This window comes from Phodopus roborovskii, unplaced genomic scaffold (genome assembly GCF_943737965.1).
Source record: "Phodopus roborovskii unplaced genomic scaffold, PHOROB, whole genome shotgun sequence".
Classification (NCBI taxonomy): domain Eukaryota; kingdom Metazoa; phylum Chordata; class Mammalia; order Rodentia; family Cricetidae; genus Phodopus; species Phodopus roborovskii.
In genome coordinates, this window is record NW_026126567.1 from 24,393,409 (window position 1) to 24,417,950 (window position 24,542).

General features: G+C 42.9%; 1 protein-coding gene across 1 annotated transcript in view; it reads right to left on the bottom strand.

Moving 5' to 3' along the window:
• Positions 1–7,246: 7,246 nt before the first annotated feature.
• Sybu (syntabulin) overlaps positions 7,247–24,542 on the bottom strand; it is a 67,263-nt gene continuing 49,967 nt past the window's right edge. Inside the window, exons 3-6 of the mRNA XM_051202481.1 lie at positions 17,496–17,598; positions 12,757–12,960; positions 10,598–10,747; positions 7,247–9,030 (exon numbers count right to left, since the gene is read on the bottom strand). Coding sequence (XP_051058438.1) covers positions 7,929–9,030; positions 10,598–10,747; positions 12,757–12,960; positions 17,496–17,598 — 1,559 coding nt within the window. The 3' untranslated portion in view covers positions 7,247–7,928. The remainder of the gene's footprint in view (positions 9,031–10,597; positions 10,748–12,756; positions 12,961–17,495; positions 17,599–24,542) is intronic.

The window sequence follows — 24,542 nt, forward strand, 5'->3', positions numbered from 1 at the left end:
TTCTGTAACTGAATGGCAATGCTACGTCATTAGGTGTTCACAGTTTATTTGGGTCAAATATGGACAAGACAGAATAATATCTGACCTAATTGCAAAATTATGTCAGATAATTCCTTTGATTGGGTCGTAATCCTAATAAGGCCAAGTCCGCAGGTGTCATGTATGTGCAGACCAGTATTATATCTTCTTAGAGACTTTTGTGGTACAGGCCACCCATAACCATCTTCAGGATTTGGTCGAGAGGCAGAAAGATAGAAAACATTCAACTTCTCACCTAGAACATTCAAAAGACACAGGCTTTTGTTATGTTTTCTTACTCTTTTGTCAGTTTTATTTTCTTATAAATTACAAATTATCACCTTGCAGTTTAGTTTTTTAAAATATTCAAACCATGGTTTGAGTTCTTAACTCATACACTGTTGCTGTTTCTAAATTTTGTTGATTTTTGTTGAATAAAACTGCTTATTTTGTAGCAGAAAAGTAACACACCATTTCTAGATAAAATGAGACTTCTGTTTCCTTCCTTCCCTTCTTTCTTCCTTTCTTTCTTTCTTTTTTTTTTTTTTTTTTTTTTTTTTTTTTTTTTTTTTTTGAGATAAGGGCTCAGTGGTCTCCTGGTACTCATTTTATAGACTGCTTTCTGGGGGGAGATAGGAAAATTGTTACAACTGTGTTAATTTTCTCAGTATAGCAGGCAACCCTGAAGTGATGTGATGGTGTAGAAAAGGTTAAACATCAGCCTAAGAGTGCAAGGACTTTTAGTTTCTGGAGAGAAAGTGGCAAATGATTTGAAACACTGAGCTGTTTTGATTCAGAAGGAGACTGGACACTCTAAAGAGCCGTGAGGGTTACTCTGAAACTGACAGGTTGATGGGGATGTTGGTACCTACATCACTGTATGTCATTGTGGCCCAGATGCTTACATGGCCTCCCTTTCTTGAGCAGGGGCTAATGAGTCTTCTCCAGAGTTAAACATAACTGGGAAACACTTTGCAAGAATAGAGTACTATTCCAATGAACTAACAGCTTCCAGATGAAGGCTAGCACAAGCTGACAGTTTTCAAAGAACATGGTATACAGTGAAGTGGTTTTCCAACCATTCCAGATGTGGTGCCCTCCTTTTGAGAGGAGACAGATGAAGGCAGATGGCAAGGTCCCAGGCTTACTTGTCATTCCCAAAACTTTGTGCTTGTGCATGTTTTGTATATTGGGTTTTTCTTGTTCAAAATGCTTTTTAATGGGTAAATTAAATTTATCCATAAAATTTTAATGGATAAATAAAACTTAATTTTAATTGAACTCTATGGAAATACTTCACTCTTAAAACAAAATTCTTCTAATATTTGGATTTTAAAAGTTACTTGGAATTTTTGATAGAATCATTGTAACACTCAGAACAGGCAAAACTGGTCATTGCAGAGTACTTTTCTAGTAGCTTATTATAATGATGATGATGATGGGATTTTTTGAGACAGGGTTTCTCTGTGTAGCCCTGGCTATAGTAGAATTCACTCTGTAGACCAAGCCACCCTGGAACTCAGAGATTCTCTTTCCTTTGCCTCTTAGTGCTGTAATTACTGGTATTCACCATGCCTGGCTGGTTTAAAAATAATTAACTGATATAAGCTATTTAATTGTATTTGGACTTAACTAATTAGTTATATTTTCAGATGGCTAGGATTTGTGGACATTGTCTCCAGAGTAGTTCTAAGTTTATTTTCCTAAATTATTACTTATTTCACCTGGCAAGATTAGGAATATGGAAACTTTATAAGTATTCAACTGACCCAAAATCAAAGTAAGAAAACTACTCCAAACCTTTTAAAAAGAAAACCCTCAAGAGAGAAACTGACCCAACCGCATGGGTGGAGCCTATGACAAATGCAAGTCACAGACTTCCTTCTCCCACAAATGTCAGGATGCTTGACATCTGAATGCCTTGTGCATGCACCCCACCCCCTCTCAGAAAGGTCAGCATATCCCTGTGGGAAAAGTCCTTTCTTATAAATTGAAATGTTTGCTCATATAACCTTAGGAAATATTTAACATTCGCTTTGATGTGGTGGCAGTTTGCGCAGTAGAGTAGAATTGTTCTTTTTATTTCCATTTTCCTGTCTGTGTGTCCACCACAGGCACCAAAACTACTGGAAGCCACTCTGAGGCGCTTCTATCTGAGATCAGATCATCTTGTTCATAAAACCCGGCAATGCCTGGAGCTTCCAGAAAGCAAGCATGCGCCATCCCCTTTTGTTCCAAGGAACTCATTTGAGAGACTGGTCCCAATAAAAGCAGTAATTTTCCACACATTATACATGCTGGCCCTCTAGAGGAGGAGGAGAAGAGGAAAAGGAGTACCCGCTGTGGGGTCCCCTTTCACCTTTGTGACAGTTTCACTGTGCACATAGGATATGCAGGGCCTAAGGTCTCAAATGAGCTGCCCTTTTGAAGCTTTTATATAACGGGAAGGATGCAAGGCAAGGAAGCTTGCTGCTGCTGACATCTGTCTCCAATTTGCTAACAACCCTGTGGTTCTTGCAGATGTTTTCTCAGAGAAGCCCTTCTAGATCCATCTTAAGCTGATGGCAATGTGGAGTTCTGCTTTATGATGATAGCAAGCAGATACAGTAAATAGGCTTATACTTTTTTTTCAAGCAAAAATGCCTTAAGTGAGCAATGACTGAAAATAGACACAAGGAGGGACTTGGAAGAAGCAAGCTGCGTCCAGGTTCTTAGTCTGGGCTGGACCGCAGGAAGGAACCTGAGTCAGTGTGGCTCTTTATTTTGGAACACTTCCGAATGTTCATGTCCCTGAATAGTTTTCCCTTCCCTTTTAGCCAAATCCTTCTACTGTGACTAGAACTACAAGATAAGCTACTGTGTAAGTACAGATATATGTGCCTCCCACATGTATACGCCAGTACATAGGTTCCTCACAGCTCTCCTCATGTAGCCTGACAGGCTCTTCTTGTCAGTTAACGCTTTCTCTCTCCCTCTGCAGTTCCTTTCCCTTCAGTGACTCACCAATCAGACTCTGGGCCTCATATCTCCTTGTAGGTTTTTGCATGTTTTTCTGCTTCCTAGGAAAACTTAAGGCAAACAAAAACAAATTAGCTGCACACTCTTACTTAGCTTCACTTTCTCTCTTTACCTTTTCATTGTTGTTGAGACTATTTTACAAGAGTAACTACATTTACATCATTTACCCTCTCTTCGTTTCTTCCCACGTCCATTACTCCTTGTCAAATTCATGACCATTTCTTCAATAATTAATGTTACATGGACACACACACACACTCATACTCACCTAACTTAAAAGAGGTTTCCATGTCTGGTATTGACATTTTTGTTAGTCTGTAGCTCTCTTGGGAGAGCATTTTGACCCCATGTGGCATAACTCCATTCAAAATACACACATACATACCCACATATATTTACATGTAATGATATATATTATATATTTTTAAGTAAACATAGGTTTCCCTATGGCTTTTTCAACAGTGTTATTATCCCTTTTCCTTCCTCCTCAGTTACAGGTCCTATTATGAAATAATCTTTGTACACCATGAAGATGTGTCTTTGCCAAAGTGCCTTCTGATTGGTTTAATAAAAGGCCGACTGGCCAATAGCTGTGCAGGAAGAGATTAGATGAGAGCGCCAAACTAAGAGGGCACTGGGAGGAAGAGCAGAACCACCACAAATCATGAGGAGATGTGGAGAGAAGCAAGATGAATATGCTATGCTGAAAATAGGAGCCACTGTGTGATAGAGCATAGACAAGGAAATATGGGTTAAGGGTTAGTTAGTAACAAGCTAAACATTTATACCTAATAATAAATCTCTGTGTGGTTACTAGGGAGATGGTAGTCCCCAGGCAAAACTCTGCCTATGTGGGACAACATATAGCCACATAAAACCTGAGAAAGCTTAAGAAAATTTTCCAAACACACACACACACACACAGAGTCAAACACAGTTTCCTAGTCTTGTGTCTCTCACTTGGGCCCCAGTACAAAGAGATCCCTGGGGCCTTGAGCCACCAGCATGAGCCCCATCAACACACCATGAGCTAAGCCACATGGTGGGTTCCTATAGTCTCTATGTGGCCTGCAGTCTAGAGTCATCTCCTGGCTGCTGCCTATGGGCTTGAGCTTCCAGTGTGAGCCCTGCCAGTATGTCATGAGCTAAGCCATATGTTGGATTTAAGGTTTTGCTCATGCAAACAGAAAAGGTTACATATAAACAATAAAGGCAGATCCAGACCCTGGTGTGTGTGGGGGGGTACTCAAGTGTTTTACATTTGTACATAGCATAGATTATGGATCAATTTAAGTTGTAAGACCTAGTTAGTAATAAGCTTTATGATTGATAATGTCTCTTTGTGGTTATCAGGGAGCTGGCAGTCCTGACCAAAAACAAAAAACACAAAAACAAAACTCCTCCTACAGCTTCCCCCTCTTCATTTTTCTCATTTCCCCTTTCAGAGCACCTGTGTCCTAATATCTCCCTCTAGAAGTTCTCATTCCCATTCCCATGGTCCCCTTTTACTTTGTTGGCTTCTGAAGTTACCTCAGGTGATGTATCTGAGGATTCAGAGCTAGGATCCACATATAAAAACATCAGTCTTTGTCTTGGGGGGTCTAGGCTACCTCACTAAGTCTAATATTTTATAGTTCTACTCATTTGCCTGAAAATTGCACAATTTCATCTCTGTAGCTGAATAGATTCCCATTGAGTGTATGTATCACATTTTCATTATCTTTCAGTTAAAGGGGTTTAGGTCGTTTCCCTTTTCTAGCTATTGTGAATGGAACAGCAATGCAATCTGTTGTATCAAGTCCTTGTATATACACATCAAGTCTTCTTGTACAGCTTGTTTCCTAATTGAACAATTGATGGTTTTATTTTTCATTCCATTTTCATACAGTTCTCTTCAATATTCATATCTTTTTACTGCAGTTTTCAAATCCTCAATTATATTCCTCACTCTTGTCAGCTGAATATTTGTATTTTCATGAGTATCATATAGGAATTTATTCCTATCCTCTAAGTTCCTGGAGATATTTGCTTATATCTCCAACAAACTCCATAAATTCTTTCATGTCTACAACTGTTCTTTTAAATTCTGTATCCTAGGGTTCATTTTTTTAGAACACTTTTTAGAACACTTCCTTATGACATTTCTATAGTGGGTTGTAGGGGATGCTGTTATCTTGGCCTTTCATATTATTTATGGTTTTGCTATGTGACCTGGGCTTATGGACTTCTTTTATTGGTTGTGTGTCTGATGTGAGATTCTAGCCCACCTCAGGTGGAGCTGTGGCAGGAGCAATGTGGCCAGATCTAGGACTGGAAGACAACACAGGTGACTTGGTGGGGTAGCTTTAAAGTTATTGGCTCCTATGAGCTCACAGGGAATGACAGTACTGGGAGGTGTGGCTTTGTTGGAATAGGTGTGGCCTTGGTGGAGGAAGCATGTCCCTGTGGTGATGGACTTTGAGTCTTCTGTGATCAAGATACCACCCAGTGTTTTAGTCTGTTACCTGTGAGTCAAAGATGTAGAACTCTCAGCTTCTTCTCCAGCACCATGTCTGCCTGAACACTGCCATGTCCCACCATCATGATAATGGACTGAATCTCTGAATCGTAAGCCACCCAATTATGTTTTTCCTTACAAGAGTTGCCATATTCATGGTGTCTCTTCACAGTAATAGAAACCCAAACTAAGACACTTGGTTATGGGAGAGATCACTAGACCAGACCGGTGAAGGAGCTGAACCATTGACCCATATCTTGGGAGTGTGGGCTTGGTGCAGGCAGAGCTCGTTTGGGGGAACTCATCAGGCAAGGATGTGATCATGGCATGGACAGGCAAGGTTTTGGCCTTCCATTCACTTTTGTTTTTAATTTATTTTTTACATTCCAGTACCAGTTTCTCCTCTCCACTCCTATCTGCTCCATGGAGAGTGTAAGACCTCCCCTAGGAAATCTAAGTCTGTCCCATCATCTCGTTGAGTCAGGACCAAGGCACCTCTCTTCCCCCACACCCCTGTGTCTAGGCTGGGCAAGGAATAGGTTCCACCAAGTCAGTCTGTGCCTTAATGTTAGATCTTGAGCCCATTGCCAGTGACCGCCTATATTGTCCCAGTCACACCATTGTCACCTATATTAAAGGAGTCTAGTTCAGGCTTATGCAGGTTCCCCATTTGTTAGACCTCCGTTGCTTCCAGGTTCTTGCTATTACAAATAATGCTGCTATGAACATAGTTGAACAGATGTCTTTGTTGCATGGATATGGATCATTTGGATATATGCCTAAGTGTGGGATTGCCTGATCCTGTGGTAGACTGATTCCCATTTTCCTGAGGAACTGCCATACTGATGTTGAGGATCCCTCCAGGAAGGCATCACCCTCCCTGTGGAGTGGGGGGAGGATGGGATGGGAGGGAGAGGGAACTGGGATCGATATGTAAAATAAGAAAAAAAATATATGTATGTATATATGTATATATTTATCACTGAGTCAGTCCTGGTGGTGGTAGTGCATGCCTTTAATCCCAGCACTCAGGAGGCAGAGGCAGGTGGATCTCTGTGAGTTCCAAGGCCAGCCAGGATAGGCTCCAAAGCTACACAAAGAAACCCTGTCTCGAAAAACAAAAAAAATTACTGAGTTGCTGCAGATCTTTTCCTCCACCTATCCCCATGCTATCACTGAAGGGCGAGGATGGGGGTGCACACATAGTACTCCTGTAATCTCCCTCTCCTGGGAAGAGTGAGGTTAGCTCTAGTTATAGCTCTAGTCTCTAGTCTGTAGCAAGCTTAAAAAACCACCCACCTTTTCCAGAAAGAGTTACCACATGCTACTGATTGTGTGCAAGTGCACGCTTATTTAAGATAAGCAGAGCTACTCTTGTTTTAGAAATAATCTTTTTAAGGTAGGACATACTTACCTTTCTTTTTAATCTTAAGTGTGTGCATGAGAGAGAGGGGACAGAACAGCATTTTGTGTGTATACCAGTGTTGGTAAGAAGCTATTTTGAGCCACATGGGTGCTGGGAACAGAATTCAGGTTCTCCACAGGAATGGCTAAGTCCTCTTAACCACTGGGCCATCTCTCCAGCCCTTCACCTTTCTTTAATAATTATTCTTCCTTTCTTTGCTTAATTACACTTTATAGAATATTATTGATGATGATCTACTTACTTGGTCTTGTGTAGCAGTAAATTCACAACTATAGGAAGCATAAACATTTAAATGGAAACACTAATTTTTATTTTCATGCCGAACTGTGTGGGTACAAACAATTTCCAATAAAACACTATATATATAACAAGCGAAAAATAAGTTAGTACATTGTTACATGGTAAATTTACAGAATTCCATCAACTGACAGTTTTAAGAGCAAACGAGCCTTTTAAGACTTTGGAGCTACATTTAGTCTTTAAAAAAAAAAAAATCAACCCCAATAAAGATGGTAGAGAGCTAGCTATTCAAGTGTTCTTTGAACCAGTCACACAAACACACTTTGATTTTTGGTCACAGACCCCTGCTATGCACAAGACCATTGGAATGCTGGAACAGTCACACATTTGGAGACGGCACAAAGCAAAGCAAGGAGAGAACATGGCAGCCTTGGAGAGGCAGCCTTGGAAAGTGCAAGCGGCGTAAGAACGGGCACCTCAGACGACACGGCAAGGGTGTAAGCATGCTTCCTATACCACGCTGGTGGGACATTTACCAGAACCAGGTTTCCATGCCTTGGAAGATAACCTCTGGTTTTTAAACCCCGAACAGGCTTCAACTGACTATAGTGCAAATCAAACAGCGAGGAGCGAAACGACAGATTACAGACTTCACGGACCCACCTGCTGCTGCTCTACCTGGCATACCACCACCACACGGACAGACACATTGGCAACAGTAATAACTAATTAAGTGTTGATGTGGAAGGCTGTGCGGCGCAGTGAGTGGAGAGCCACCACACAGCAGCCCCGGAGCAAGGCTCCGATGTTATAGACAGGATCTGTACCCCCTCTCTGAGTACTGAATGCCCACAGAACTGTGGGTACCACAGGGGCAGCCACAGCCAGGAGATCCACCAAGAAACTGCTGCTCCAATACTGCCTCACAGCACCTCCCTGAGACAGCGAGAGGATGCTGTCCAACCTTTCTTCTGTATAGGCTGCGAAATCGAGCTCTCTCATGAGGCGATTTGTACCGGCTTCTGTAGCTGCCTTGCAAAATGGGATCTCCACAGGAGACAGAAGGATGGCTGAGTTGGGACTTGCTGGAGTTAAATCAACCATTAAGGCAGAGATGGATTCTGGGAAGCTGCCCATTGAGTCAGCTCCAGATTCATCTGGGGAAGCTGATCTGGTGGGATAGGAGTCCTGAAGCTTTAGCACGCTCTGAATGAGCTCGGAGATGGCCGGGCTGAACTGCACCACGTCGGTCTGCACGGCCTGCTCCACCACCACACTGCGCTCTTCCTGGCTCGCCAAGGGGAGAGCCTCAAGGACTTGTGGCCCTGGGGTCGAATGAACAAACTCCAGGTCACCGGATTCGGTAGTGGTGGCCGTCACCATCTCGTCTAACATATCTGTGCCCTCGGCCATGCTGTCTCCCAAGAGAAGCTCACTGTCAGCACCTTCCTCTGTCACCTGTTCTTCCAGGGATAACCCATCTGCCATCTTGCTAAACGTGCTGCTCAGAGGTAAGCTTTTCTCTGGGGAATCGTAAGAGAAGTCTAGACACAGTTCATCTCTCAGGGCACTGTTGTGTGCCATCTCTATGCTTTGGAGCAGAGACTCCAGCTTCTTGTTTTGGATGTTTATGTCCACAAAGTACTTCTGAATGCCTTTGTCTTTATCAGCCAAGCTGTTCCTCATGGTCTCAATGACCTGTTTGAGCTGTTTGATCTCCTTCCTGGCCTCCTTGAGTGCCAGCTGTGCCTCCACTCTGTGGCACTCTTCTTCAATCCAGTCCTCCCTCATCCGAGTCAGCTGAGACTTGAGCTCCACGATTTCAGATTCCCTAGAGGAAAAGCAGGCAAACTTACAAGCCAAGCCAGCTCTGAAATAACAGTTGACACCAGCCCAAGGCCCATTCTCTTCCACATGAAACACAGAAGTTAAAGCACTTTCAGATTTTTTTGTGTGTTTGTTTTGGCCAAGTATTAGCCATGGAACCTCCCCTTTATTATTAAACAGCTGAGCTAATAATAGTAACCAGAATCAAAATAGCTGCCATTGTTTCCTATTTGAATACCCACTGTGGAGCAGGGATTGTACATACCAAGTACTTTGCTAGCATCATGCTCTACTCAAAACTTAGTATTTGATGTTTCTTAGTATTTGATGTTTCTTAGCCTACCTCTAGCACTGTAGTTCACTCTTTTGTAATGTATATGCACAGCCATAGACCCAAAGACCATGTCACCTTTACTGAGTAAAGAGACTGGGATGATCAGGAAGAGCCTTATATTCCAATGACACTTTTTAAACCATAAAATGCTGTATGTTCAGGAAGAGCCTTACAATAAAAGTTGCTTAGTCTGTGTCACCTCAGAAAAGAGCATTGTGAACCTGTTACACACTGAGGTGACTCTGAGATGTCTTATCATTCACCAAACCTATTTTCAAACCTTTTTACATGTAATTTCTTCAAAGTCAGTGCAAAAATGTATGTATCCTCACGTTACTCATGAATACAAAAGATCAGGCAGTCCATATCATCTTGTATCTGAGAGCTATTTTATCAAGTTTTCCTGATTTTTGATGCATTCTCTAACAAAGGTTCCAAATTTCCCAGGACTTTTTGTAAATCACAGAAGCCTACCCAGAAATGAGCTTGGGTACCAAGTCTCTTTCCATCAGGTAAAGAATCACATTAAATAGGAAGATTGAAAACTCCCTGCCTGCACTCTGTGTCCTCTCTCTACCTCTCTCTATCCTGTGGCAGCAGAGGAGGAGGATAGAGCAGGTCAGTTCCCAGAGAATGCAAATGCCACTTTCCCTAAGCACCAACCACCCCAGTTAGAGCCAGTATGTCTGGTAGTCACCATGTCTTAAGAAGTTCCAAGGGAAAATCATGAAGCAGAAAATCTGACTTGCTCCCAACATGTCAAAAGTTTTTTTTCTGTGTGACAGATCTAGACACAGGCTGAATTTGTTTTTGCCCCCCCCCCCAACCTCCTTAAGCCTTAACACCAGTCCAAGAATAACGAAGCACTTCCTTCAGCATGGAAATAGCTGGCAGGAGTCACAGTACACACAGCTCTCCACTCTCCAGAGATTATCGGGGCGTGATGGGGCCGCTGTGACCTGTTCTACTGGAAGTAGAAGATTGTTCCTGCAAGTGTTCCTGCCATTTAAAAATAATCATGTACACACCCAATTCTTCATAGCAAAGCTGAGTACCCAGGAGACAGGGTCCCCTCTAACCGACCAGCTACTATGAACTGCAATGACCAGGCCACAGTTAGGAAATGAATGTAGCTGAAGACTGAAAAGTAGACCTGTTTTCTTTTTCATCCTTCTGTGTAGCCTTGCTTCCTAGATCTCTTTCTGGAACCCTCAGGCTGTAGAAAACCCACATTTACCTCTCATGAAGTCGGCGCTCAGACTCCTTCAGCTTGGTCCTCAGGTGCCTCACTGTGACCTCCTTCTGCTGCAGAGGAGTCAAATACTGCTCCGGATTTGGGGGTTTGACACCGTGATTTTCTCCACAAGACATATACCTTCCAGACCTCCTGAAATAATCCGAGGAATAAGGTGTTACTCTTTGCCCTATTTTCTTTTCTATGGAAAGGATGGTGATACACTGGATGTCTGTGCACAGCCCCCTCAAATTGGGAAATAATTAAGACATAATGTAATGGGATTATTCCCCAAGGATCCTAACTACTGGGAAGATGCAGGAAATGAAGAATAAACATGATCTGAGTGCATTATATGCATGTGTAAAAAAGTCTAGATGAAAACGTTATTTCATACCAGTAATATATGCCAATGCAAATTCTCTAGACTACTTTTTGTGTGAAGGTTCAATAAAGAGGAGTATTTATCCCTAGTGCATGAATGGGCTTTGGGAGCCCATTCCCTATGGAGTGATACTCTCTCAGCCTAGATTCATGGAAGAGGGCCTAGGCCCTCCCTCAGGTGATGTGACAGACTTTGATGATCCCACATGTGAGGCCTCACCCTCCGGGGAGTGGATGGGAGGACGGGAGGGAACAGGATCTGGGATTCGTATATTAAATAACATTGTTTTTAATTTAAATAAAAATTAATTTTAAAACAGAGGAGTCTCCAGCACATAAGTAAGCTCGACCATGAACTTGATCATGTAGGTACCACTCCAGACTCAATCCCCAGGACTGAATGAGCAAATGCCTCACTTGTGCTTGTGTCTAATGTCCCCTGATCTATGGCACTCTGGACACGCTGCTGCTGACAGCTGGAGTAGAATGGCAGCAGTATGCTGGCACCCTAAGTCTCAGAACAGATAACTGTGTCAGAAGACAGACCGGGACACACCGGCCAATCCTAGGACTGGGACACACCGGCCAATCCTAGGACTGTTTATCACACAGAAGCCTGGGGTGTGTGTGTCCGTGGAAGGATGGGGTAGTGCAGGGGCATTCTAAGGCTTAGGAATGATTTCATATGAAATAGTGCATGCTTGCCTGTGGGCCTCGGCTATCTGTCCAGATTAACAGCTGTAAACTTACTGAACAGTGTGGGGTAGGGAGAGGGACCAGGGGAGAAGGCAGAGACAAAGTGACCTAACTTTCCTCACAACCTGCCCCTGCCTGAAGATCTTGCTTATAATTCCTTGAATTCAGATTGCTCTGAGGTCAGCAGCAGTGTAAGCGTACTGATCTGGTGGGGATGGAAAGTTCCTTGTTCAGAGGGAACAAGGCCACCTCACTCTTCCCAGTGTGTTTTGTGGAGAAGCACTCCGTGTTCTGCAAACACAGCCCAGCTGGAATCTTGGCCCTTCTCAGGCCTGGCTACTAAGCCTGGGCATCCAGGCTGTAAGAGAGCTGACTAATGAGTACAGGGATGCCAGGGAGGAATAGGGCTGTGGAGGGCTGCCAGGCTCTCCTCCAGCTCTGGACTCAAGTCAAACTCCCATGCTGCTTGCCCCGTGTCCCCTACACTCTACTCAATATGGCCACATTCAGTTCCCAACCCTCCAAGTCCTCCTCTAGCCACCCTATCCGGTCCCACCCCTTTCCACCTACTATCAATGCCCCCACTCATTTAGATGTCAAGCTTTATTTTGTTAGTGATTGCTCTGTCCTGAATTGTACCCCTGCCCCACCTCTTACATATTCACACAGCAACAGATGGTTGCAAAATAATCTAAGTTGGTTTTAATATTAGATGACTCCTCCTCTGGGCACTGAGCCCCCTTCTGTTCACCCCTCTATTTCCGGTGTTGAAGACAGAACCTGCTACTCAATAAGCATTTAATGAAGGAATGAACACAAGCACAAATCCACCCTGTGCCTATGAAATGGGAACAACTCCCTGCCACTGTGCCATGTCCCCTCCCTATCCACTAACTAATTGTATTGCCTGGTGGTGTTTCAGCTGGTGGCTTGTGTTCTTTCTGCGTCGACCTTTAAAGGATTAGCTACTGTGAGAAAGAAGTGTCTTATTACAGGTTAAAACAGGGAATCAAGAGTTACACAGTTTTTCCCATCTTAAGGAAAGTTCCAAACTGGACAAAATAAGAGACAGTGGGACTCACCTCATGACTGGACTACAGTCACTTCCTTTGTAGGAACCGGAGTTGCTGCTACTTGGCGAAGAAGGGGCGTAGCTGGGGTGGATGTTACTGGGACTCAGTGGGTTCCTGCACAGAATAGACACAAGGTCCTTTTCCCTTGGGGACGGTGGGCTGCTGCCAGCCTTGTGGGATGATGCTCCATTGCTCCGACCATGGGGACCTCGGCTGAAAGAAGATCATTACAGATGCTAATTAGAGTCCTGGCTGGAGATGCTAAGCTCTTCACATGCTCCTTCCTAAGGCCGCTTACTGCTAAGAAATCTGATTCCTAGAGTTGACTTGGGACAGTGTAGTCACTTAGTGATCCTCATGCCAACTTTATTTTTCTCTCCTTTTATCATAAGTGCCTCCTTCTGCTGTTATTTTAAAGATTCTATTTGGTGTTACACCCTCCTGTAGGAGTCTAATGCCTTTCTACTGAGGAGTTGGAACAGCATTGCCCTCCTGCAAGAATTTCAATACCTTCATTCCCTGTCTCCAGAGTAAGGGCTAGACTCCTAAAGTGAGTCTCAGTCCAATGCATCACTTCTTCCAGCCTATCCTACCATTCCTACAGACACCAATATACCAAATGATCTAGCCTCCTGAAGGGTCTGTGCTTATGTTTGTCTTTACATTTTTGAACTTACCATTTTTGCTGTTTAGCATGATTGCTGAAAGAATTAACTGGGTGTTGAGTCCTGGCACTGCCATTTTCTAAATATTTAGAAAAGCCACTCTATGCACACACACACACAACATACTCATCACACACACAACACCCAGCCTTCCTTGTAGAGTTGGTTTGAAAATCTAGCCTAGTGTGGTACACCCTTGTAACACCAGGACTTGGGACACAGAGGTATAAAAGGCAGGAGCTTAAGGTGCTGTTTGACAATATAACAAGTTTGAGGACAATCTGCATTGCATGAGACCTGTCATGCAAAGTTAAAAGGATATATAAGTTTATTCCAGAAGCTCCCTGAACCTCAGCTCTAAGCTAGTATTACAGGATCAGCATGTTTAGATTTTTCCTGTTCATCTAGTTCCAGAGATTTGATATCCAGTAGAATTTGGAAAGCATCCAGGGAATGTTCAAATTACTTAAAACAAGATAACATGTTTTGTCAGGAGTATTGCTTGGTATTACAGGAAAATTAAGAGGAAGAACTTTTTTTTTCATATAGCAACATTGCTTTGTGAAGACCTCCTCTATCTGTAGCTTTTAAGTCTGCTCTTGTCCCCTGATGCATTCCAGTGAGAAATGTGTGTAAGAGTGGGTGCTGGTGTGAATGTGGGCTCAATGCCTGCCATCACTTATTTAAATTCAAATGTAGTCTCAACTTGCTGTCAACCAAGTACCTTGCACATGAATGAACCCACTGAATGCTAAACTTACAAGTTCTTTCCTCTTGAAATCATCCAAATCCACTCACTGCTTCACAACGAAGGAGACATTTTTATAGGGAACAGATGGGCTGATGGCTCGGTGACAAGCCCACTTCAGCAGCCCAAGGGCGGGAAGAACTTCATGAGTAGCTGAAAGGAACATGTACTCTGGCTTGCATTTTCTTCTCTATGCTTCACTTCTAAGCCTGGTACTGGCTATTGTATTTCCCAATGTGACTACAAGAAAATATGGAGGGTTAACCATTGCAAGTGAGGACAGAATATAAAGAATTACCCTTAACTTCTCTGTTAACCACTCCTTAGGGCAGTGGTCCTCAACCTTTCCAATGCTGGGACCCTTTAAAACAGTTCCTCATGCTGTGGTGACCCCTAACCATATATTGCTAATCTTGCTGATGACATGAATTGTAAATATCTGATATGCAACTCCCAAAGGTGTTGTGAGCCATAGGTTGAGAACTGCCACCTTAAGGGCCTTCTGTGACACTGATGCTGCTCCAGACTTTTTGTGAACACTTGGCTCTCATCCTGACAGATTGATGCAATCACTGTTTCCCATGCTCCCATGCATCACTGTATGTATATATGTACAGCTGATCTGGAATTCAAACCTAGAAAATTTAAAACTTAGCAGTGATGCTTCCCACTTTATAGAAATGGAACACATTGCTTTGGTCCTATAAACAATTCTGTCAGGGTCTCATTTGGATGTGGTTATTGTTTGGACAATTCTCTTGGGCATTTATTTACCCATTCACCTTGCTACAAAGTGCTGAGTTACATGATCTATGACAAACATCAAATTAGGTAATTTCAAGAAAACTTACCTACTTACATGGAAGAAAGCCAAGACTCATCAAGCTATAAAACATTACTTAAGTCTTACAAAACATATAATCAAGTCTTCATATTGTTGTAATTTTAAAAAAGGCAGGGAGTGAGAGGAAGTCAACTTGTGACAGAGCTTGGGTGGAGGGAGGTTTTATTGGGGGAAAGTGAATGGGATGGGGGAAGGGGAGACTTGCCTCTGGGGGCAGGAGTTGTAGAAGGAAGAGAGAGGGAGGGAGAAGACACAGAAAGGCAGAGAAGCAGAGGGAGTGGGAGGTGGGCAGGGCCCTTTTAAAAGGGAACATGGTGAATGGGCACAGGTGGTGCTCTTGGTGGCTGCAGCTGAGAGTATATCATGTCAGAACCCCAAGGACAGGCCAGTACAGATGCCTGAATACTAACACATATGTGTTTCAGGACATAAATGTCATAATGCCTTAGCTAATTTTCAAAAAGGAAACTTTACCTTTTCTCCTTTCATTTATATTAGTCTGGCAGACAAGAGCATTGTACTACATAGAAATGAGAAAATTTGCTCACCCTGAACCTGTTCTGAGTTCCTGGACAGAGTAATGTCAAAGAACATATAGAAACCTCATAGGTGCCCAAGAGATCTCTCTTTCCAAGCCATAGGCCCTTCATTTCAGGTAGCATCACCACCAACAACCCACTGTGTTTTCTTCATCACCATCATTGTCAATGTCCTCATTCCCTGCTGTCATTGCTTTGGTCTCCACTCTGTTACTGTCAATGTCCCAAGTTCATATGTTGGGGCCCTAGTCCCCAAGTCTTAAGTATGTGACTGCATTTAGTGACAAGACTTTTATGCTGGGCCCTTATTCAACTTAACTAAAAAACTGAATTCTGGTATATCTCATCTGCACAGATTGTTTTATATCTATGACATCAATTTTTGATCACTTTTCAAAAAAAAAAAAAACGAGTTTCAGACTAGAATGTTTTCTCTGAGATCTCCGTGTTATTGGCATCTTAAAATGCAACTACAAGCTCCAGTTCCTTTGAAATGCTCATTAAAATTGCTTTCTTTTGGGCTCATTTTCATTGCTACAGTTCACCATGGGGATGTGCTTGCCTACTTCTCAGGGGACCACCTGTCTCATCTATACTGAGAATGTTTACATCCCTCCCCTGTGATCACAGAGGCATTTTATAACCAAAGGATCGAAGGGGTTGCCAGAGCCACAGTGCTTATTTACTTATAGGTTTGTCTGAGACTTGACTTTCAGCATGAAGCTGTGCACTGGAGGCCTCTCAGTGCCCTTTATAAACACCACTCCACCCTTCTGTTCACCCAAGAGAAATAGGAAATATTTGCACAGGGTCCCAGAACTGTAAGCTTATGGAAGCAGAAAGGATCTCAAAAAACATAATCTATTAGTGCTTAAAATGATTTCCGAATGCAATGGCCCAGGACAGTAATGTGACATAATAAAGCCAGAAGACATTGTCCAGGTGGTGGTGGTGGTATCACTGCATCCCTCCTTCTCAGTTCCTGATGGAGCTCACTCTATCACTGAGGGGTCCTGGAACTAGCCCTTCAAAAATGCATCGCATGCCCTATTGCGCTCTTTCTAAATTTTCCTCGTGACATTTTAAATATTATCTAATACACCCATGTATTATTTTTTGATTATCACAAAAATAATTACGGCTTTCACTGACTTCTGTTTACTGCCTTACAGCAGATGCTCAATGAATACCTATTGAGGAATAGGGTAGAAAATTCTGGGCATAGAACCCCTCCCATGAAATGTGTACATCGGCATGTATTTTTCCCATATTCCTCTGCCCTGAATTCAACTAACATTAATGGTGAAAATTTTATTACACTTACCTCATGTCAAGCACTGCCCTAACAAGAAATCCTCCAAGGTGAGTATCATGACAACTCTATTTTGCAGATGACAATGAAGTATAGAGAAATGAAGCCCCCTATTGGACTTTTAGATGGGGGTTCTAGTGTAAGGCCAAGACAGCCTGGTTCCAGAGGGCAAGCATCCAGCTGCTTTGCTCTGCTGCCACTAGCAGGGGTGGCTACCCACACCCATCAGCTTCACACTTCCTTCTTCGCTTCTCTTCCCAAGCAAATGTCTCCTTCATAGAAGGGAAGTTAGAGCCTTTGCAGGTAGGTACAAAATGATAGGGGGTGGTGAGGGGCAGGCAGGGTGCAAAGCTTAATTTCCACATACACAGGTGAGGACAGGAAAGAGCAAAGGATGGAGGCAGGGGGCAGAGAGCCATGGTCTGACTGAAAGATAGCTGGGGGCAGGGAGAGCAGGCTCAGTCACATGAGGACAGTTGGTGAAACAAGGAAACGACCAGTTTTGAATCATTGTAGAATACCTAACAATCAACCTGAGGACTAATGACAATCTCAGAGGCCAGGTGGTTCCATAGAAACCTGTGGACCTGAAGTCCTCTACATCAAGTTCTGTAATTACAGAGTAGGAATCAGTGCCTACTTGCGTGAGAACGAGGTGCGCTTGTTCCCTGCAGTGGACATGTGGACCTCAGGAGCCGACATGCTACCTGTGCTGCTGGAGGAGCTAAAATCTGCTTCGCTGCCTGAAAAACAATGGGGGGGGGGGAGAGAGAGAGAGAGAGAGAAGCATGAAGGAAAGGAAGGAAAGGAGAGCCAGCCAAGGATGGGAGCCAGGGCCAAGGACCAGAGCCAGGGCCCCGCCTCCTAGGTCCCAGCTCCCAGAGCCGCATGCTCTAACCCTCCAAGTGCCAACATTCCTGAGCTTCCAAAAGCTTTGTGCTTTCCTCGGGGCAGACAAGAGAAAGCACAAGACACCGTTTCATAAACAGGGTAGAACAGAAGGCCACGCAGATGGTTTTGCAAACAGCCAATCTCCTGCAGACTATAAACAGTGGCCCAAGCAGGGCAAGGCATCCCACCATTCCCTGGAGGGCTGCTCCCAGGAACAGCACACACCACCCCAAGTGTAAGCAAAAGGAAAGACTACAGTTCAGGGCAAAAGTAGTTTTCCCCAGAAGTTTATCTTGGAGTGTTTGCCATCAGCTCCTGATGTTGAACTTGGCACCTCTGTCTGGAGTCAGCCAGAAGCAGTCACAAGTGCTGGCTGCAGGGGTGGCTTGTACCAACAAGGTCTGATGACAGTTGCGAATTTCTATGACAACAGTGTCAGTGTAGGTGCATCTATTTAGGGACAGACTCTTAACCAAAACAGAAAACTAACATTTATAAACAGAGTGGCAGTAATGGGATCTGTGAGGGAGACAAAAATTGGGGATTTGAGTTTGAGGTGGGGTTGCTAGTTTACAAAGGGAATCGTGAGACCATGTGAGAGCTGTGTGTGTGTGTGTGAGAGAGAGAGAGAGAGAGAGAGAGAGAGAGAGAGAGAGAGAGACTAATAACATGCTGCATGTTGGAATCATGTAAACTCATTTTAGTAAGCAGAGAGTCGTTAATAATGGAATTCTTGGGTGGCAACATAGAGCAATGGAAACAATAAAGTGGGGTGTTTCAAAAGATACGAAATGGCACATGGCTTTGGAAACTGAATCTAGGTGTATTTTACTTGATCTTCTCACTGAATCGCTACAACATAATTAGTGTGGTGTTTTGGCCTAGAATCCAGAGGCAGTTCCTGTTTCTGAAATAGGAGAAAAAAATAATTTAAATCCTTGTATTTCTCACAGACTGAACCATTATTATCACCACAGTGACTGTTTATCCAGTGCCTATTAAGTCCCCAGCTCTGTGCATAGTACTTTCTGTTACTCCATTTGGAAAACTGATACACAAAGATGGACATTAACTTCACTGTTGTATTTTGGAAGAAATGGAAGCTGATTGGCCCTGGGCATGTGGGAGGTTGATCCAGGGTAGGATCAAGTCATCAAAACACATCTGTGATGCTGTATTGCTCCCCTGGGAAGGCAGAGGATGGAGCAAGAGGATCAGCAGGCTTTCTGGGATCAACTATAAGTCACCAGGAATAGCCTGGTATAAGTGCAGCTGCTGTGTAGACAGGTTTTATTGGTTCTGCCAGTGGGAATAGTGGATCATAAGCAAGACAGGCAGAGGAAAAATAAAATCGCTCCTTAATCTTCCAGGACCATTCAGGATGCCCAGCTTTTTTTTTTTTTTTTTTTTTTTTTTTTGGAAAAGAGTCAAGATGGCCTGTTGGCTGAACAGTAACTCTCATTCCTAGTTCTTAGCACATTAGAGTGACAATATGCTGGGGGCCAGACTAGCAATTCCTTATGCATGGTAGAAACCCTCTAATGATGGCTTGCTCTTCCAAAGCTCTGTGAACTTAATCAGTTGCTTCTGCATAAAACCCTGGATAAACTTAGAACTCAACAATCTCAAAGACTGGTAGTTGGTAGTACAATCTGGCAACACTCTATTCCTGGCAGCCTACTTCCCCAGCTTTGTCTGTGAGCAGATCATTGGGTTGGTTGCTAAGTGACCAAGATGGGCAATTTTCAAAAATATATCTTCTTGTTATATCCTCCAGGCCTAAAGTATTATTTTCAAATATGAAATTATTACTTGGAAATACCTGGTTTTCATTTCTTAAAAATATGCAAAAAGTCTTGAGATGCAGTAACTGCCTGCATAAAAACAGAAATTCTAGAACAGAAACTATTACTAAATATCCAGGGTTTTACTAAAAAAATCTAGGATGCCTTTGATATCTAGAACTTATGTCTTCAAGCTAAATGGGTTAACTTGGTTTAACATTTTATTGCTACCGGAACACAGTACAGCGACTCTCACATATTTGCTGAGCCTAAGGTCTCTTTGTTCTGGTACATTCTATCTCATCTCCTGCACACCTGTAAAAGATTAGGAGCCACTCTCAGAATGGCTAATAGTTGCAGCTGTACTCCAAACTACTTGAATGATACAGTGGTGAAACTATACACAGGCTACTTCTCAATTAGTTAGTGATTTCTTTGAATATTTATAATTTGGGGGCTGGTGAGATGGCTCAGTGGATAAAGGCACCAAGTGCACAAGCTTGGTGTTGCCCTTCTTCGTTGTAATATTAGAGTAGAATGCACTCGGTGAATAAATACCAAGGCCACGGGGATGAGAGAAGAAAAGGAAAGTTTCAGCCCACCCTCAAAACTAAACTTATCCTTTAGGCAACACTTGTATTTAGGAATTTAGAATGCTACCTTTTTTGCTTGCTTTTGGAAAAATATAGAATCCCCATGCATTTGAGCACAGAGAAGTCTCACTATCTAGCATAACATTGACAAGTCCTTCTAAACTACCAAAGGAAGTCCCTGCAAGTCTTCTGCTGTCCTTTGTCATTGCAATTATCAAATTAACTCAGATTAACAGTCTATATCTCTAGTTCCAATTGAGACCAATTAACACTCCCATTCCTATTCCCCACAACCACAAATGCACAGTTATTGTCTTTAACTGCCTCTGGCAAGGACTCAGGAGTCACTTCCACTGAAGCTAAGCACACCCTTAAAGCAACAGCTGGAGCAGTGCGCAGTTACTTCAGACTCTACTGAAGGATCTAAAACCCCATTTGGTGGAGCTGACTTTTAGCTGGGAAGGCTGCCGGGATTCAGTGACAGCAACTGAGAAATGTTCCACAGCCAAGCAGAGCTTTCTGACTCTTCAGTCATCTAAGACTGCTGCAAATGCTTTTCAGAAAAGGGACTTGTGATCAAATCCACTAAAGGCAAAGGCTTTCTTGTATTTTGAAAGGGAAATGTTCTTTAAAAGCTGTGGTAGAATTTCCATGTAATAGTATTGTAAGTTCAGAAATGTTTTACTTCCATTATGATTGACACTCGGTTGGTAGAACTCCCAGATACTGAAAAATATAAATGATAGCACTGAGAAGCAAAGGTCCAAATTTAAAGTGCTTAGATATAATGTATACATCAAAATAAAACTTCTAGTGGGAAAATATAAATGTCAAAAAATAAATGACAATCTGAGAAGAAATATGTAGCATGGGATGAGAGGCTTTATGTCATTGAAAACATATATAAATTAGGGAAATAAACCAATAATAAAAGAAATGAGCAAAGAACATAAGAAGACATGAAAGGAAAAATAAAAACAATATACATGAAAAGCTACTTAAAAGGGGGGAGACATTTTGCATTTATCAGACTGGAAAAATGTCCAATACTATGTGTTCCCTTACGAGGGTGTGAAAACAAACAAAGCGGGTGAGAGTATGTGTAGATACAATATGCACAAAAAAGCAAGTTGGGCTCTTAAGGCTTGTGTCTCACCGGCGCCCCTGAGAGGCAGCCTTGGGGGTCTATTAATAGCGAGAGGCTGAATGGGGAAATGGAGCAGCCATTGAGAACACTGCAGCCATAGGAGGAGTAACGTGGCCATGTGGGAATGGGAAGACCTTCAAGCGTGTCATGTAAACACAGGATGGTAGGTGTGGGGCACCTGCTTTTGTGTAAGCAGAACTTAAAATCACCTGCAATTTGCTATACTCTAGAACATTTTCTTAAGGGATGACAACGATCTGCCAACCATGGCCTCCTGGGCAAGCATAACGAACTTGGAAAAGGGCAGCTACAAACACATTTTCACTTTACTAATCATCCCGAGTCTTCTGGTTTAGTTGGCCATATGCATATTAGTCGTACCACAAAAATATTAAGGCTGGTGGCTTAAGTATTTTACAAGTAATCATGACTGAGCATAGCATATTTGAGGGCTTTGGAGACCTTTGAACCCAGGCTCCTCTAACTGATAACCTCTGTCTGTGGAATCTTGAGCGAGAGTCTATCTCACCTCAGTGTCTTCACCTCTAAAATGGTGATGGACATATTAATGGCATTACTAAACAACTGAGGGAATCCGTGTGAAACTTGAAAAGACATGGCAACAGAACCAGGTATACAGCAAGCACTCAATGCATTCTCATTATTATTTCAGTACAACCATAACTACAGCACAAGGATCAAGAGACAGCATCTTGCCTGCTCCTGAGAAAGATCCACAATAAATATCATACTGCACTCAATATATTTTTAATAATCACTTGACTAAAAAGGCAGTTTTCCCTAGAATTGTTCAATGAAGAGCTCCTAAAACAAAACTGTGGGGTGTGGGTACAAAACAGATTCCAAAGACGAATGATTCTAAAACTGACTCCCAACAGGCTACTCCAAGAAGCTGTAGAGTTGCCCTTGGGTCTGAGTCTTGCTTCCAGAAAAGTCCAGGGAAAGTGCTAGCAAGTTCACTACAGTATGCAGCAACCTGGCCAGGTGGCTTCCAAGGTAAGAATGTAAGCAAGGACGTATCCAAAAGTAGACTGTAAGAGCACTATGAGGTCTGCTGTCTGTCGCCCTTATGTTTCCAGGTTAGCTACCTGTTCTTGGCAGATATACAGGCAATGCACCTGTTGAACAGGAGTGAATGAGAGAGCTATAAACAAGGCAAAAAGAAAGCTCGACAATGGAAGGGAAAGCCAGTATTTTCTAACCCTTAACTGCCCTTAACTAGCTATTTGGTCTTGGTTAAAATTTTAAAAAACTCTCTTAAACATTAGGTACACATACATACAAAACACACACACTCAAAGCTTAACGCATTATTTACCTAGTAAATATTTGTTGAACATTTGTCCTGCCCATATGTCAGGCTCTGCTCTAGGTAATATCTTAATGGTTCCAACCTGTATGGTCATTGTTAAAGTGGAAATGAGTTTGTATGTAGAATATGCTTGATATACTCATTAATACTCATATTGCTAATAACTTAATGATTACTATATCTTAGCGTACATGACACTCACCTTGGAGCTTAATGACAGAGCTTTTTCCTGGGCCACTCCTAGAGATAATCTAATTCTGAAGGTAGGTGTGATCTTGCTGAAGGAAGTGTGTCACTGTGGAGACAGGCATTGAGGTCTCTTCTGTGCTCAAGCCATGCCCAGTGAGACAGACCACTTCCTGTTGCCCACAGGATGTAGCACTCCCAGCTCCCTCACCCACCTGCATGATTTAATGTCTAGCATGGTGATGATGGATGGGAGCTCTGAATCTGTAAACCAGCTCAATGAAATGTTTTCCTTTATAGGAGTTGCTATGGTCATAGAGTCTCTTCACAGCAATAGAAACCCTAAGACAACATGGGAACAATATATAGGGCCCTGGCTTTTCAAAACTTAGCCACTTCTAGGCAAATTCATATAAAAAACTTGAGATGCAAACTTAGATGTCCTTTGCAGTTGACCCATGGTTTAAGGCCCCCACAAATCTGTTTTAAAAGAAAGGACACCCAATATGTGACTGCAGGTGTCAAGCACCATTCAGCAGAGGGAAACAGCTTACTAACTATTGTATGCTTGTATTTTTGACTTATACTAGATTTGGATTAGTCTATAATCCTTAGCCTGTTTCTTTTGATGGAGCCTATGCATCCATGGCAGAGATACTGAAGGGGAACAAAGGACCCCCAAATAGGTCTCTCTTACATCTCATGTAGATCCAGCCTTGGCAGCAAGCTTGATGGCAGGTGGGTTCCACCCATACTGCCTTTTACTAAACGGGGCTTCGAAGAGTTACATCCAACGTGGTCATGAACTTCATTCTAATTGAGGACTTGGTAAAAAACGGCACCACTTCCTTGAGGTATTTTTCTAACCCTCGTGCTACTTGTTTTCAATCCATCGGTTTGTTGGGCTGAATGGAGTCTCTGCCCCTTTAAGAAAGCTAGCTGGAAAGGATGCTGCTTCTATTTAAGAAGTATTCATCTAGTGTTCCTCAAAATGAGATGGCTTTGCATGTCTGGCAGGAGAATCTAAATCAGGGAAGAGCAGCATTCAAGGCAGCAATGATGAGTGGAAGGAGGATGCTATGTAGGGGGCAGGGAAGTGAGGAAGGTGATGAAGGACTGGGGAGAAGCCTGCAGGTAAGATGCTGGAAAAAATGCAGGAGCAAGGCTGTGACTTTCAGCCCAGAATACAAGACAGAGGACAAGGATATTTCTTGGCACTACCTCTCCATCTACTCTCGTCTTGTGAGGACAGGGGTACAGTCAGCTTGTATTGCTAGATCTCAATGGAAGAAAAACTCCCACTTGCTGGAAGCAAGATGGCCTAATTTACAACTCCCTGCCAAGGCATCCACCAGGCCTCTGAAATAGCTTCTCATTACTATGCCTAAGCACATTTACAGATCAACTCTGAAATCTAGCAGCCTTCAATGTCTCCCCTCATCTTTGTCTGTATTGGTCAACAACCTCCAGGGCACATCTCAGTCTGCTGGTGGACACTCTTTACCCTTGGCGGTAGCAATGAGAGCATTACACTCCACAGTCCATCAAATAGAGTTTCACACTGGATCATACATACCCTTGACATTCCCTAGGAGCATTGCCTTCCATCTTCACGCCATTTTAACTCTGGAATCAGCCAGGCAACCATTCCCACATCTTGGTGTGCTTTCATCCTAGTTCATGAGTTAGCTCTTTTTTACTCACACGTATGTCTGTAGTGAGATATTCACTTTGTCCACACCTGTGGCACTGA